The sequence below is a fragment of the Microcebus murinus genome, chromosome 19, assembly GCF_040939455.1.
Source record: "Microcebus murinus isolate Inina chromosome 19, M.murinus_Inina_mat1.0, whole genome shotgun sequence".
Lineage (NCBI taxonomy): Eukaryota > Metazoa > Chordata > Mammalia > Primates > Cheirogaleidae > Microcebus > Microcebus murinus.
The window spans coordinates 39,135,935-39,151,071 of NC_134122.1; the positions used below are offsets into that span (position 1 = coordinate 39,135,935).

At 37.4% G+C, this 15,137-nt stretch overlaps 1 protein-coding gene across 1 annotated transcript in view; it reads right to left on the reverse strand.

Annotated features, from left to right (window-relative positions):
* NUP133 (nucleoporin 133) overlaps positions 1-15,137 on the reverse strand; it is a 60,908-nt gene that overhangs the window by 39,806 nt on the left and 5,965 nt on the right. Inside the window, exons 3-11 of the mRNA XM_020281445.2 lie at positions 14,334-14,437; positions 13,015-13,122; positions 11,609-11,743; positions 10,830-11,000; positions 7,908-8,063; positions 7,517-7,587; positions 4,043-4,190; positions 2,610-2,757; positions 1,192-1,349 (exon numbers count right to left, since the gene is read on the reverse strand). Of these exons, the coding sequence (XP_020137034.1) occupies positions 1,192-1,349; positions 2,610-2,757; positions 4,043-4,190; positions 7,517-7,587; positions 7,908-8,063; positions 10,830-11,000; positions 11,609-11,743; positions 13,015-13,122; positions 14,334-14,437 (1,199 nt within the window). The remainder of the gene's footprint in view (positions 1-1,191; positions 1,350-2,609; positions 2,758-4,042; positions 4,191-7,516; positions 7,588-7,907; positions 8,064-10,829; positions 11,001-11,608; positions 11,744-13,014; positions 13,123-14,333; positions 14,438-15,137) is intronic.

The window sequence follows — 15,137 nt, forward strand, 5'->3', positions numbered from 1 at the left end:
TTAAATTTATTTGGAGATTTCATCATAGCCAATAGAAGCTTTTTATAGGTTTGCTCTTATACAACTCATCACAATGTAGACTACCTAAGCATAATGATTGATTATAAATTTAAACAAGGATATAGAAAAATGTTAAAGAAATGGAATAGCATAAAATAATTTCAGAACGTTTAACAGTATTACAATAACCATGATTACAAAAGACTCAAAACAAAAAAAGGTTATTTTCTGTTGAAACTATACCAAATTTCTTTAATTTTGAGTTATAGATGTAGTCTACATATTTTATATATTATTCAAATGGAAATTACTCCAAACAGTATTAGTCTCCTGTAAAAGAATGATAAAAATTTTATGGGTGGGGCATTTTAGTTTCAAGATGACATAAAGAAAACTGATGGGTTTTGCCCCAGTCTTCCTCTCATGAATCCCAGAATAACATGAAGACACAGAAACACAAGCTCCACAGAAGCATCTGTGATTCCAACCACAACAGAGGAAGATAGAAACCACAAGAAGGAACACCAAATGGCAGAGCTGAGAAGAGACGAGGCAGATCTACGTGTGGTACAGGGGTTAGGTCCTGAGGAGGATTTGGTGACAATGGAAATGAGAAGTTCCAGGATGACAGCTGTGCAGATGTAAAGTTTCTTGAGATTTGACTATGGGAAAAACTATACTGACAGGCATTTTATAGAACTGTTAGAGGGTGTAGGAAGATTAAGTCAGAGATTAAAGGAAAGCAAGCAAATATCAAATGAGGTCATTATACATTCCAAGAGTCACACAAAGTTGTATAATAAAGGAAATATAATCAATATATTACTTGGGTCAGCGAACTATAAATAATACTCATATTGTCATTATAATGAAAAAAATTTATGTTGGAATGACAAAGGCAGAGAAAGAAGTATAAGTTAACCCCAAATCTCATCTTCTATAGTAGGAAATCAATTGATATCTAAAACTGATGAATCAGGAAACTGTAATATATGCACATTACTTAGTAATATGGACAAAAACACCAAAATAGCTAAAGGCTTAAAAGTATCTGTTTCTGAGAAAGAGGACATAGGAGATAAAGAGAACTAATATTTTCATGTCTTTTAAAACTGTCCAACTTTTTAAAAAAATTATGTGAAATAACTCTGATAAATATAAACATTTAAAAATTGCATGGAATCACATCACCTCGTTGTTTGGTCCAGCAACTGAAGATGCCAAGGAATCTTCCAGGTCTTCTGCTAATATGGAAGCATTTTCCCTCGAAGTAATAGACACTAGTCCACTGTTTCTAGAAAAAATGATTGGAACACCACCACAGGAACCAGCACCTAAAATACTATCTCCTAAAAGAAAGAAAAAATACATAGTCAAATACTCATAACCAAAAAAAAAAAGCCTTCTAAAACCTATAACGCTAAGCAGAAAATCTTTATGATATATTAAGAATATATATATTTTTTCCTTTACATTATTCCTACTTCAAACTCAGCTTTTTAATCCCAGAATCAAATGTCAAGAAGCAAGTTCTGGCCAGGCATGGTGGCTCACGCCTGTAATCCTAGCACTGTGGGAGGCCAAGGCGGGCGGATTGCTCGAGGTCAGGAGTTCAAAACCAGCGTGAACAAGAGGGAGACCCCGTCTCTACTATAAATAAAAAGAAATTAATTGGCCAACTAATATATATAGAAAAAATTAGCCAGACATGTGGCACATGCCTGTAGTCCCAGCTACTCGGGAGGCTGAGGCAGCAGGATTGCTTGAGTCCAGGAGTTTGAGGTTGCTGTGAGCTAGGCTGATGCCACGGCACTCACTCTAGCCTGGGCAACAAAGAGAGACTGTCTCAAAAAAAAAAAAAAAAGCAAATTCTGTGTCTTTCAGCTTTAAGGACAATTAAAACTACCCTTACAAGAGACTGGTGTCTAGCAAGCCAAAAAAGAAAATTATTCATTCTGCAAAACTCAGAATAAGAGCTTTCTCAATGCTGTAGAGGCCTTTTGCCCAATTCTGACTTTACTTACCAGGTCAGTCAATGGGGATAAAAAAAATTCTAAGCTTGCTCAGTGCCTTAATGACATCTTATTCACCCACTGCCAAGATTCTTGTGCTGGGAATAGAAAACCTGGGCTCTACCTTGTTGCCTCACCTAAATTCTGTCCTCTGCCCAACCACTTAAGATAAATATCTACTTGGCTTCTTTTCAGTCCTGACCAGCCCCTCCTGAACAAGTCCAGCACTTGGGACCCTTCTCACTCAAGGGTCTGGACAAACTAAAGAGCATCAACCTAGAGTAAGTCACTCTTACTAACTAGGAATAAGCAATTACTTCTCTTAGTGCCAGTTCTTTCCTTCTTGGCCTCATCTCCTGGGACAAATGTTACTATTTTTTTTTTTTTGCCCATAAATATAATATTTTGGGAATTCTGCCACCTGTTTGGTTTTTCAGTAGGGTTGTGGCTTCAGGGCTGTAGGTGTGGTATTAAATGTCTTAGTAACCCTCAGAGGCAGCATGCTTGAAGCAACACTCATGAAAGACAAAAAGAACAAAAACCACTCAGAATAACTAATGAGCTCACTAGTCATGCTTTCTAAAATTGGTACTATACCTTGTATATTGAAGATAATTTTCTCCTGGGGAAGAGAAAATTTCCCAGTTCCTGTGGAGCACACATAGACAGCACTTTCATTATACAGATAAGCAGTCTGGTTTGAAAAGTTTGGGACCATCAACCGACACATAATCAGATCTTCACACTGAAAGTTAAATTTAAGATAACATTTAATGAGAATTGACACAAAATTATTTGTAGAATTTTATAATTTGTTTTTATATATTAGAACATAAAAATGATAAAATGATATTAATAATTCACTAATTCTCCTTGTGAAAACCTAAACACTGCCCATGAAATGATTAATAAAATATGATGGAGTAAGTTTATAAACATCAATTAGACAAATCATTTGTTGAGATGCAAATAATGAACAAATTTTCAAAACATTTCCATGGTGATAAGACTATAACTAGACTCCTACAACAAAGTTGAGAGAGAAAGTAAAAGCAAAATTCATTACATTATTTAAGAATTGGCAATTTTTTATAAATGACCCGATAAACATTTTGGTTACTTGACTGTCAATATCAATCACAAGAAAACTTAGTTGATTTATTCATATATAAAATTAGAGGCAGAAATAGAAATAAGACCTAAATGATAAAATTAGCAAATGCTAAAAAAGATAAATGTTATTAAAGAGGTAATTTTACAAACAAAACCTTAAGAGATCCTAGAATTGTTTTTTAATTTTCAAATTGTTTTCTTTTTGTCATTCTGCATTGGTCTGAAATTTTAACACTGAGCATGTCTTTCTTGCACAATCAAAACACAGGATAAAGTTTGTCTGTTTGAAATAAAAGAACAAATTAAAAGATTTTCTTACAGGATTTGGTTAAACAAGTCATAATAAGGATTTAACAGAATTAGATACTACATAAAGTTAAATGAAATGAATTTACAGCGTTAAGGCTTTTCCTCAAGAATATCACAGTTAATGTTTGTCATTAATAAGCTTAAAATTAGATAGCGTACCTTTTAATTATTTACAAGAACTTTGATGAATATATAAAACTATTGCCTATAAATATAATCCTACTTTGGGCAAAAAAGTTATTTTTCTATAATACACAGGGCTCAAAACCAAACCCCAATTCCTACCAGGTTTTCTCCTTACTTTCACCCTGCGGTTCATTATCAATACTTTCTTTTTACTTAATAACATAGAAATAATAACCCCTTCACAGAAGAAGAAACAAACCACTTGCTGCTGGTTGCTTCCACTCATTTTTCTTTCACTAAAGCTGAGCAAAGGAACAAATGTGATAGGAAAGAAAATGCAACAATGCTTAAAAACAAGCTATTTGAAAATATTGTGAAGCCCTACAGATGAATCTTTCAACAAATTTGACTTTGCAATGGTTAGGAAAAAACTCAATGTATCAATGCCACTTTGTGATTTAATTTACAGATATAAATCTTACCTGAAAAGGTGGATTATATTGAGTGACTTCTACAGTGACTGTCTCTGACATTTGATAGCCATTATCTTCTACTGTTATCAGAGAGTAATAGATGAGACATGGATTGTCTGCTGGGTGCCATGCTGCTGCCAAAATCAGGAGCCCATCACTAATCAATGAAAAAAAAGATATACAGCCTCTTTAGAAAACAACCTGACAATTTCCTTTAAAGTTAAACATATACTTAATATAATTTAGCAATCCCTCTCCTAGATATATATGTAAGAGAAAAAAAATATTCACACAAAAACCTGTGTATAAATGATTATAGGGGCTTTACTCATAATTGCCTAAAACTGGAAACAACTCAATAATATCCTTCAACTGTTGAATAAACAAACACTGGTACATCCATACAGTGGAATACTACTCAGTAGTAAAAAGGAAGAAATTACTGAATGAATTTCAAATGCATTCTGCAAAGTGATAGAAGCCAGACTCAAAAGGCTTTATATTGTCCAATTCCATTCCTATGGCATTCTGAAAATGGCAAAACTATAAGGGACATCCCAACTTGATAGGTAAATGAAAAAAGAAAATAAAAAAATAAAAAAACTGCAAGGGACAAAAACTAAATCAATGGTTTCCAGGGGTTGGGGGTGGAGGGAGGGGCTGATTACAAAGGAGCACAAGAACATTTGGGAGGCGATAGACCTGTTCTGTATCTTGACTGTGGTTGTGATTAAATGATTGGACTGTAAACACTTGTCGAAACTCTTAGAATTACACACTAGAAAGGGTGAATTTTACTGCATGTAATTTATAGCTCAATAAACCTAACTTAAAAAAAGAAAATCTACAAATCATCTAATTCAGGGATTGGCAAAGTACAGACCTCAGGCCAATTCAAGCCCAGGCTAGTTTTTCTAAGTTTTGTTGGAAGGCAGCCGTACCCATTCATTTATATATTTTCTAAGAATGCTTCCTGCTACCATGGGTGGACTCAAGCAATTTTGGCCCTTCACAGCAAACATTTGCCAACCCCTGATCCAATCAGTTATTTGTCTTTAGCTTACCTTTGTCCAGGTGGAAATCATTTTTTAAAACTTTTAACTATGAGTTATAGAAATTCCAAGCTGCTCTATATATGAAAACAAACCTTTCTGCATCTTAAGCTTATTCCTCTTAGTCTAAGTTGTCACCCCCAATACAAAATAAATGGTCTCTAATCTCAACTCTTTCAAAACATCTAGTAGTAGCCAGGCACGGTGGCTCACGCCTGTAATCCTAGCACTTTAGGAGGCCGAGGCAGTCGGATTGCTCAAGGTCAGGAGTTCGAAATCAGCCTGTGCAAGAGCGAGACCCTGTCTCTACTAAAAATAGAAAGAAATTAATTGGCCAACTAAAAATATATAGAAAAAATTAGCTGGGCATGGTGGCACATGCCTGTAGTCCCAGCTACTCGTGAGACTGAAGCAGGAGGATTGCTTGAGCCTAGGAGTTTGAGGTTGCTGTGAGCTAGGCTGACGCCACAGCACTCTAGCCAGGGCAACAAGAGTGAGACTCTGTCTCCAAAAAAAAAAAAACATCTAGTAGCATTATTAGCAACTTCCATTCAAGTCTCAGAAATATTAACAGGGTGGCAAGCACCCTCTACTGACAACTACGAATAAGAAGCCAAGCAATTGAAACCAATGTTAGGACACTTAAAATCAAGCAACCCTAACATGACTCTTATTTTCCTTCTTCATGGTTCTCCTTCTCCCAGCTGCCCAACCAGTATCACTTTCACTTGGGACTCGTCAAAGAAATTCAAGAAAATTGGCCCAAACTGTGACGTATTATTGGCAGTGTCCTAAAGAGCCTATAGATAATACATAAGAATGTTACACATAAGAAAGGCTTAAGTGAGGTCTCAGAGAATGCAGTCTTGAGTTCTCCCTGTACCAAGTAAGGTGATACAGTTGGTCATGCCTACCAGTGAGGCTCTGTACTGAAGTTACTCTAAAGATAATGCTACTGGACATGGAGACATGTCTAACAAACAGAGTTCCTTAAGGAGTGGTGCCTGTTTTATTTGATATCTTTATAAAAAACTTCACATCTGAAAAATCATGGAGCTATTTTACATGGCGAAGATGACAGGAATTTTGTAAATAAGAGTAAAAATTTGACAAGTTTTTTTTTTTTTTTTTTTGAGACAGAGTCTCGCTTTGCTGCCCAGGCTAGAGTGAGTGCCGTGGCGTCGGCCTAGCTCACAGCAACCTCAAACTCCTGGGCTCAAGTGATCCTACTGCCTTGGCCTCACAAGTAGCTGGGACTACAGGCATGTGCCACCATGCCTGGCTAATTTTTTCTATATATATTAGTTGGCCAATTAATTTCTTTCTATTTATAGTAGAGACGGGGTCTTGCTCTGGCTCAGGGTGGTTTTGAACTCCTGACCTTGAGCAATCTGCCCGCCTCAGCCTCCCAGAGTGCTAGGATTACCGGCGTGAGCTACCGCGCCCGGCAACAAATAAGTTTTTATGTGGGTATATACGAGGTAATAAATTTAAGGTTAAAAAATAATGCTAACATGGGATAATTAGCTTTATCAGACTAACCTGGGATTGTAAGGACCACTTAGAACATTGTTTCTAAGCAGAAATTCACTGAGTATAAACTATGATTGAGTTCTAACTTGTACTATCAAGACAAAACCTTATCCCATCCTTCCTTTACTCAGCATAGTCACAAATGCAGGAAACTACTAAAGCTCCTTCAGCAGCAATAGAGTGTGGGAGGTGTGTGCTTGATATCTCCAACAAGAGAAAGATCACAGAGAAAGATCTCAGGGCACCCACAGCAGCAGGTAAAGGCAGGGTCTTGAGCATACATATCCTAGCAGGAGAGAAGCTCCAGCTCTAACAGTAGAAAAGCTGCACCTCCAACAAGGCAGACGCTAAGATAAGAATATGCCATTTAAGGATGAGAACTGGCCGGGCACGGTGGCTCACTCTGGGAGGCCGAGGCGGGCGGATTGTTCAAGGTCAGGAGTTCAAAACCACCCTGAGCAAGAGCGAGACCCCGTTTCTACTATAAATAGAAACAAATTAATTGGCCAACTAATATATGTAGAAAAAATTAGCCGGGCATGGTGGTGCATGCCTGTAGTCCCAGCTACCCGGGAGGCTGAGGCAGGAGGATTGCTTGAGCCCAGGAGTTTGAGGTTGCTATGAGCTAGGCTGACGCTATGGCACTCACTCTAGCCTGGGCAACAAAGCGAGACTCTGTCTCAAAAAAAAAAAAAAAAAAGGATGAGAACTGCCTCCACTTCCCAAATGAATTAGCCTCACTAGATAAAGAAGAGAAAGACCATTCAGTAAGGTTTAACAGATAGTATGAGAAGATTAGCATTAGAAGAACAGTGAGACTGGTCATCATTTTATAATAAACATCAACTTATTTTTCCAAACCATTATCTGAATTCTTTGTGACAAACTGATTGCTTACCAGTTTTGCTTCAAGTCCAAATACTGAATGTTGATCCCTTCTTTAATAGCTTCATAGTTACTTTCAGATCCCTATATGAAAATATCAGTAACATAAGATCCTTGAGTATAGGAATCATTTCTTTTTGCCTTTATATCCCCAGCACCTAGTAAAGTGCCTCACATATAGTGGCTCAGTTGTTGAACAAATAATGTATATATTTAAAGAATTACTAACAAATCAATAAGTTCTAATATTCCTACAGATTAAATACCCCATTTCTGCTTATCTTATGGCTATACGTTATGCTGTTTATTACACTGAAATGTGTTCAAATAAAACAACTGAAGGAGTCAGCATTATCATCCAACTGTACATATGAATTATAGAGATGAATATTATTGTTCCTTACCCAAATAGCATCAGTAATGTTTTCCTTCAGGGCTCTATTTATATCCCAACTATGTGCTTGTTTTTCTGAAGAATCATCTAATTCCCATTTACTGATGTTTGAATTTGTCAGGATGTAAAAGCTTGATCTGTCTCTATCCCAAAGAACACTTGAAAGCTATATGGAGAGAAGAAGCCAACGTTATAAGTTCTAATATTAATTTATCTAAAATTCAAGTTTTACATATTTATGACCATTTGATTAGTAATCCTAGCAGAATTCTTCACGCAGGATTCGAAGGAAGGAGTGATCCTGAAGCAAACCTTGAAAGCAAGGTAGGATTTCCACAGATAGGAGTATAAAGGCAGAAGGGCTAGGAAGTGCAGAGATGGGAGGTAGGAAAGCTATAGGGTCTTCAGAGAACAAGAAGTAGCCCTGTTACACTGAAATGTAGACAATAAGTGGAAATGAAGCAAAAATAGGATTCTTTAAAAATTAATGAAAAATTATGGCCGGGCGCAGTGGCTCACGCCTGTAATCCTAGCACTCTGGGAGGCCTATGCGGCAGATCGTTTGAGTTCAGGAGTTCGAAACCAACCTGAGCAAGAGCGAGTTCCCTACTCTACTATAAACAGAAAGAAATTAATTGGCCAACTAATATATGTAGAAAAAATTAGGCCGGGCGTGGTGGCTCACGCCTGTAATCCTAGCTCTCTGGGAGGCCGAGGCGGGCGGATTGCTCGAGGTCAGGAGTTCGAAACCAGCCTGAGCAAGAGCAAGACCCTGTCTCTACTCTAAATAGAAAGAAATTAATTGGCCAACTAACATATATATATAAAAAAAAAAATTAGCCGGGCATGGTGGCACATGCCTGTAGTCCCAGCTACTCGGGAGGCTGAGGCAGGAGGATTGCTTGAGCCCAGGAGTTTGAGGTTGCTATGAGCTAGGCTGATGCCACGGCACTCACTCTAGCCTGAGCAACAAAGTGAGACTCTGTCTCAAAAAAAAAGAGAAAAATTAGGGATCTTAAATGTAGATTTGTAAACCTAGTAAGCAAAGGAGATCATCAATGGCTTTTAAACACAGACCTGTGTTCAAATGCATCTGGCAGGATGTATGTAGTTAGATATACATGGGTGTGGGTGAGCTATTTCGCCTTTTCAGCATATACTTGCTTAGAAAGCATAGATGTGGGTTTTGTAAGCTGGGTATACATCATTGTTTTGAGTTAAAACCCTAGTTGTTTCCATTTCTCCTGTCACTATAACTCCGGCCACTGATGGGGCAGGAAGGACCAACAGTAAGTAACTGGACTGGCACCAGGAGCTTAGGTTAAATTTATCAAGAGTGTAGACGAGGGCATAACAACAGAAACAGAAAGATGGGTGGAAACGAGACCCAACAGAAGTTAAATCTACAGTACCCACTAAATAACTAATTTGCTATAGAAGGAGAAGGAGGCACCAAAAAAATATCAAGGTTTTATACCTGGGTCACTGAAAAAAGATGGTGCCATTAACAAAAATAGGTCAAAAGAGAAACAAGTTTTGCAGGGCTGAGCATGTAGTCAATTAGCAGAGAAGAAATATGATAAATTTGTTTTAGATATGCTAAGTTTTAGGTTCAGCTGAGTGTGGTAGCTTACGCCTGTAATAACAGCATTCTAGAAGGCTAAGGCGGGAGGATTGCTTGAAGTCAGGAGTTTGAGACCGGCCTGAGCAAGAGCAAGACCCCATCTATCTAAAAATAGAAAAATGAGCCAGGTGTGGTGGCGTGAACCTGTATTCCTAGCTACTGGGAGGCTGAGGCAAGAGAATGGCTTGAGCACAGGAGTTTGAGGTTGCTGTGAGCTAGGCTGATGCCATGGCACTCTAGCTCAGGTGACAGAGTGAGAAAAAAATTTTAGTTTCAAAACATATTCAAGGAAACAGGTGATGATAGTTACCTGAAATGAAAAGGAAACAGCACAGTAAAAAGGGCATGTGCTTTAAATTCAGATGTTCCAGCTCTGCCACTCAGCAGTCACATAACCTTAGCCTCACTGAGGCCATTTCCTAATCTGTAAATTGGAGGGAAAGCTCTCTACTTTACAGATTGTCATAATGATTACATAACATGGAGATAACAAATACAGAGCACCTAGCACAAAGTAGATGATCCATAAATGTTAGTTCCCATCATACTCCCTTCACTATGCCAAAGCACTGGGCAGAAGTCCATCCAACAGATCTAGAGTCAAGTCATCCACATAGATAGCTGGAGTCATGGGAGTGCAGACACTCTGGTTAAGTTTAAAAAGTCAAATTAATCCTTACAAAACACATTTTAAGTTTTATATAATAGTTTTTTGTTTGTTTGTTTGTTTTTGAGACAGAGTCTCACTTTGTTGCCCAGGCTAGAGTGAGTGCCGTGGCGTCAGCCTGGCTCACAGCAACCTCAATCTCCGGGGCTCAGCGATCCTACTGCCTCAGCCTCCTGAGTAGCTGGGACTATAGGCATGCACCACCATGCCCAGCTAATTTTTTGTATATATATTTTTAGTTGGTCAATTAATTTATTTCTATTTTTGGTAGAGACGGGGTCTCGCTCAGGCTGGTTTTGAACTCCTGACCTTGAGCAATCCGCCCGCGTGGGCCTCCCAAAGTACTAGGATTACAAGTGTGAGCCACCACGCCCGGCCTATATAATAGTTTTAATTTAAAAAATGTACTTATGAGATAATGCACCTGATTTAAAGATTCTAATGTTATAGGGTCTGGAAGGTGTTAATATGAACCCATTTGATCACCATAGTACCATACAAATGGCTCACTGCAAAGATCAGAGGTTTTCTTTCATGTACACTATTGTTCATCTGGAAGCAATAACAACTTCATAGGAAACTTTCAACTTACTGATTTCATTAAGAAATAACCTTGTAAAACAGTTAGTTTATTAACTTACTATGAGATCACTACTAGGAGACAAAATTCCAAAAAGGGACGAAACCCTTCGACCAATTCCCGAAAGCACGCCTTGCCCTTGAGGCAGGATATGCTGATGAATCTTTCCTGAGCTCTCAGGTATCAACCGAATTAGCTGGCTTCCGGACGACGACAAAATAAAACTTCCTCCCTGTGAACAAATATTATGAGATTAGTTCAGTGAAGCATCTAACACTAACATATAGAAAACCAACCAAAAAAAATGCTTTGATACAAAGAAAAACCATCTGCTTAAATCTAAAAGAATAAAAATGAAACGTTATTTTATTAAAATAATTTACTTAGAATCCATTCACTTAATATTATTTCTACACAGAAAAACTTCTGCCAAAAAAAACTTTCATGGCAGAAAAAAAGTTCATCATATTTTCTGAATTCTGATTTTTAAGTTACAGGTTCGTGGTGTTACAGGTTAAATGATCTAGGTATCTGAGTTTATTCCTTTGGAGAACCTGCAGAATAGACAGTAGCCAATTATTCTTCAGTGTCTAAGAGTTTTTAAGCCAAGCTACTATCCAATATTGATACTTTATAGTCCAATGAGGGACTCCCTTGTTTAAGGGACAATGTCAGTTCAAAGGATCCACCTGTGGATCCTTACATTCTTTTCTTGTCTCTTTTTGATCCTCCCTGGGCTGTTATGATCTGTTCAAAACCCCATACCTTTAGACATTCAAGTCTGACTTTCAAGCCAAATCATAGCTTTCCAATAAGTATTTTAAAAAATCCATCATATACCTGCACTGCTGTTAGGAAACTGTAAGTCTTATCACCTCCCAAGTCTACGGAAGTCTCTGTGTAGGTATCTTCACTGGCAAGGCTTGGCCAATAGCGGATGGATCCTTCTCTGGTGGCGACCATGACAGCAACAGCCTCGAAACAAGATCATAACATTATAACATTGTCAGCAATCACAATAAAAAGGACTCCAAAACTGGGAGCCTGATGACACTGATATAAGAAACAGGACAAGGCCAGGCGTGGTGGCTCATGCCTCTAATCCTAGCACTCTGGGAGGCCAAGGCGGGCGGATTGCTCAAGGTCAGGAGTTCAAAACCAGCCTGAGCGAGACCTTGTCTCTACTACAAATAGAAAGAAATGAACTGACCAACTAAAAATATATATACAAAAAAATTAGCCGGGCATGGTGGCGTATGCCTGTAGTCCCAGCTACTTGGGAGGCTGAGGCAGTAGGATCACTTGAGCCCAGGAGATTGAGGTTGCTGTGAGCTAGGCTGATGCCATGGCACTCACTCTAGCCTGAGCAACAAAGTGAGACTCTGTTTCAAAAAAAGAAAAACAAGACAAGCTGCTATGTGATCAACTAAAAATCAGAAAAAAACTAACTAATGTTTTAATTGGCATTTCCCTAATGGGTAATGATGCTGAACATTTCTTCATGTGCTTATTTGCCACCCTTATATCTTCTGTAAGATGTCTGTTCAAGTCCTATTCCCTATTTTTAAATTGGATTGTTTTTCTTTCAAGCTTTTAGAATTCTTTTTATATTCTGGATATAGGTCCTTTGTTGGATGTATGGCTTTGTTACAAATATTTTCTCCCAGTCTATAGTGTGTCTTATCATTTTCTTGTTTTGGGCAGAGCAATGTTTTTAATTTTGATCTTATTTTAATGTAATATTAATTTTATGTAATTTTTTCTTTTATGGGTCATGCTTTTGGTGAACTCCAAGAACTCTTTGCCTAACCCTCAGATCATGATGATTTTTTCCTATGTTTTCTTCTAAAAGTTTTATAGTTTTACATTTTACATTTAGATCTATAATCCATTTCAAATTAATCTTTGTACTAGTTTTGAGGTTTAGAGGAAAATTCGTTTTTTTTTAAATTCTAAATGACCAACTGTCATTTTTAATAAATGATCATTTATTAAAAAGACCATCCTTTCTCCACTGAATTGCTTTTGCACCTTTGTCAAAGATCAAATGGCTGCCTTTGAGTGGGTCTATAACCGTATTCTCTATTCCATTACTGACGTATGCGTCTGTCTCTCTTTGCCAATACTACAGTGTCTTGATTTCTACAGCTTTATAGTTATGTCTCAAAATCAGGTTGGATGATTCCTTCAACTTTAAATATCCTTATTTTAAAAAGTTTATTTGAATAGGCTTTTAAGTTACCTACTTGAGTAGAAGGTGCTTCTGTTGAAGCAGAAGAGTAAGAGAGAGCCACCAAGTCAGCACTCCAGTGGAAATCACTAGCTGGCAGCTGAAGTTCTTTGCAAACAGATAACTGTAGAAACCAAAACAGAAAATCTTTCACATCAAATCCAATATTTTGAATATGCATATCTACTTCCTTTCTCTGCATATTTTAGATTCTCACACATTGCTGGAAACACCATTTTACAAATACTCTTTCTTCTCACATCCCCTTTTGATCAGGCTTTCATTAATTTTAAAACAAAGTATCTTCAGAGATACAGAATCAGGAAATGTAAGAGCTAGACCAGACCCTGAACATCAATGATGCCAATCTCTTCCTGGGCCAAAAAAGTCTACTGGTTTAGAGAAATGCTTAGGCTTTCTTTGGAGCTTTCCCAGTCTAGTCTTGATTTGTTTGACATGTAAAATTAGCATGACCAAAGAATAATTATATCAAGTTTCCTATAAAATATTTCTTAGACCCTCAGCCAAATATTGGGATCCCTCTGCTGACTCAGCATGTCTCCCAGGACTTCTCATCTATTGCTCCTAACTACAAACACTATTTTGTAGACAGCAGTAGCACAGAGGTCAGCAGATGTGAAGAGTTAAGGTTAGCAGGAGCCCTGAGTTCCAACAGAACAATGGCCTAGTGAGTAATGAGTGGTACGATAAAATATGCCTGAGCTGGAACAAACAGAAACGAGGTTGCTGAGGATGTTACTAGACATGCAAAGGATAGCCCACTATTGGAAGTGGACAACTGAAAGCTGAACTAGCAATTAGTATCATTTTTCTTACATTATTAGGCATCATTCATTAGATTCGATGAAACGGTTCTATCTTCTCAGAACTAAGCACACTCACAGTTTATTCACTTATGTGAATAGCATTTAGTCTTACACTTCATTAGGCAGACTGATTGGCATTATACTCATTGAAAATTTCAATGTCTCTAATTTTATTAAATGTAAATAACAGAGATCTTATTTAAAAATTATTAAAGGGGAGAAACTTTTTTCCCAGCACATAATTGTGTATGCATGCTCAGTATTTCATATTACTATGAAAATGCAAATCCTTAATGCCTGAGCAGATTCAGATTCCTATCCTCTATCAACTCTAATAAATTAGGGTAAAAATTAAAAGCCAATTGGTATCCTTCTCTTCCATCTCCTTCTAGCTTTCTATTTTTTTCTTTTTTATATTATCTATTTTAAAAACATTTTACTTTGTTTTATCTTTACTACCATCTACATAGAAATCACCAATCCTTCCAGCTCTCTAAAGAGCCATTACCTTAGTAATAGGTGACAGAGCAATTTTCCAAATAATGAGTTTCTCTTTGCAGATTAGACAAGCCCATCCACCTTCATCTATGTAAACAGCCAGCTGATCATCAACTAGAGGAAAAAATGAGGTGTATCATTAATCTTATAGTATGAACATGAAAAGTTGTTAAGAGTTCCTTACACCAAAATCTTTTTTTATTTTTGAGACAGAGTCTTGCTTTGTTGCCCGGGCTAGAGTGAGTGCCATGGCGTCAGCCTAGCTCACAGCAACCTCAAACTCCTGGGCTCAAGCAATCCTCCTGCCTCAGCCTCCCGAGTAGCTGGGACTATAGGCACGTGCCAGTATGCTCAGCTAATTTTTTCTATATATATTAGTTGGCCAATTAATTTCTTTCTATTTATAGTAGAGATGGGGTCTTGCTCTTGCTCAGGCTGGTCTCGAACTCCTGACCTTGAGCGATCCTCCCACCTCAGCCTCCCAGAGTGCTAGGATTACAGGCGTGAGCCACTGCACTGGGCCCAAAATCTTTATTACTACCTGCTTCACCAAAATAAGTAATTGTCAAAGACAAAAAAAGATTAATTCACAACAAAAAATACTTTTGAATATCCAAGAATTATTAACATCCCAAATAAGATATCTATTTAATCTTAATAACCACCATTAAAAATATATCTATAGGCAAAAAGTATATTTGGGGTCTATGTTTAATATTCCTTAGTTTTTGTTATAAACAGATCAACTCTTATTTTCTAGAAGGAATATTTAGCAATATTTATAATTTTATTGATAAAGCAATAAATCCCCTCT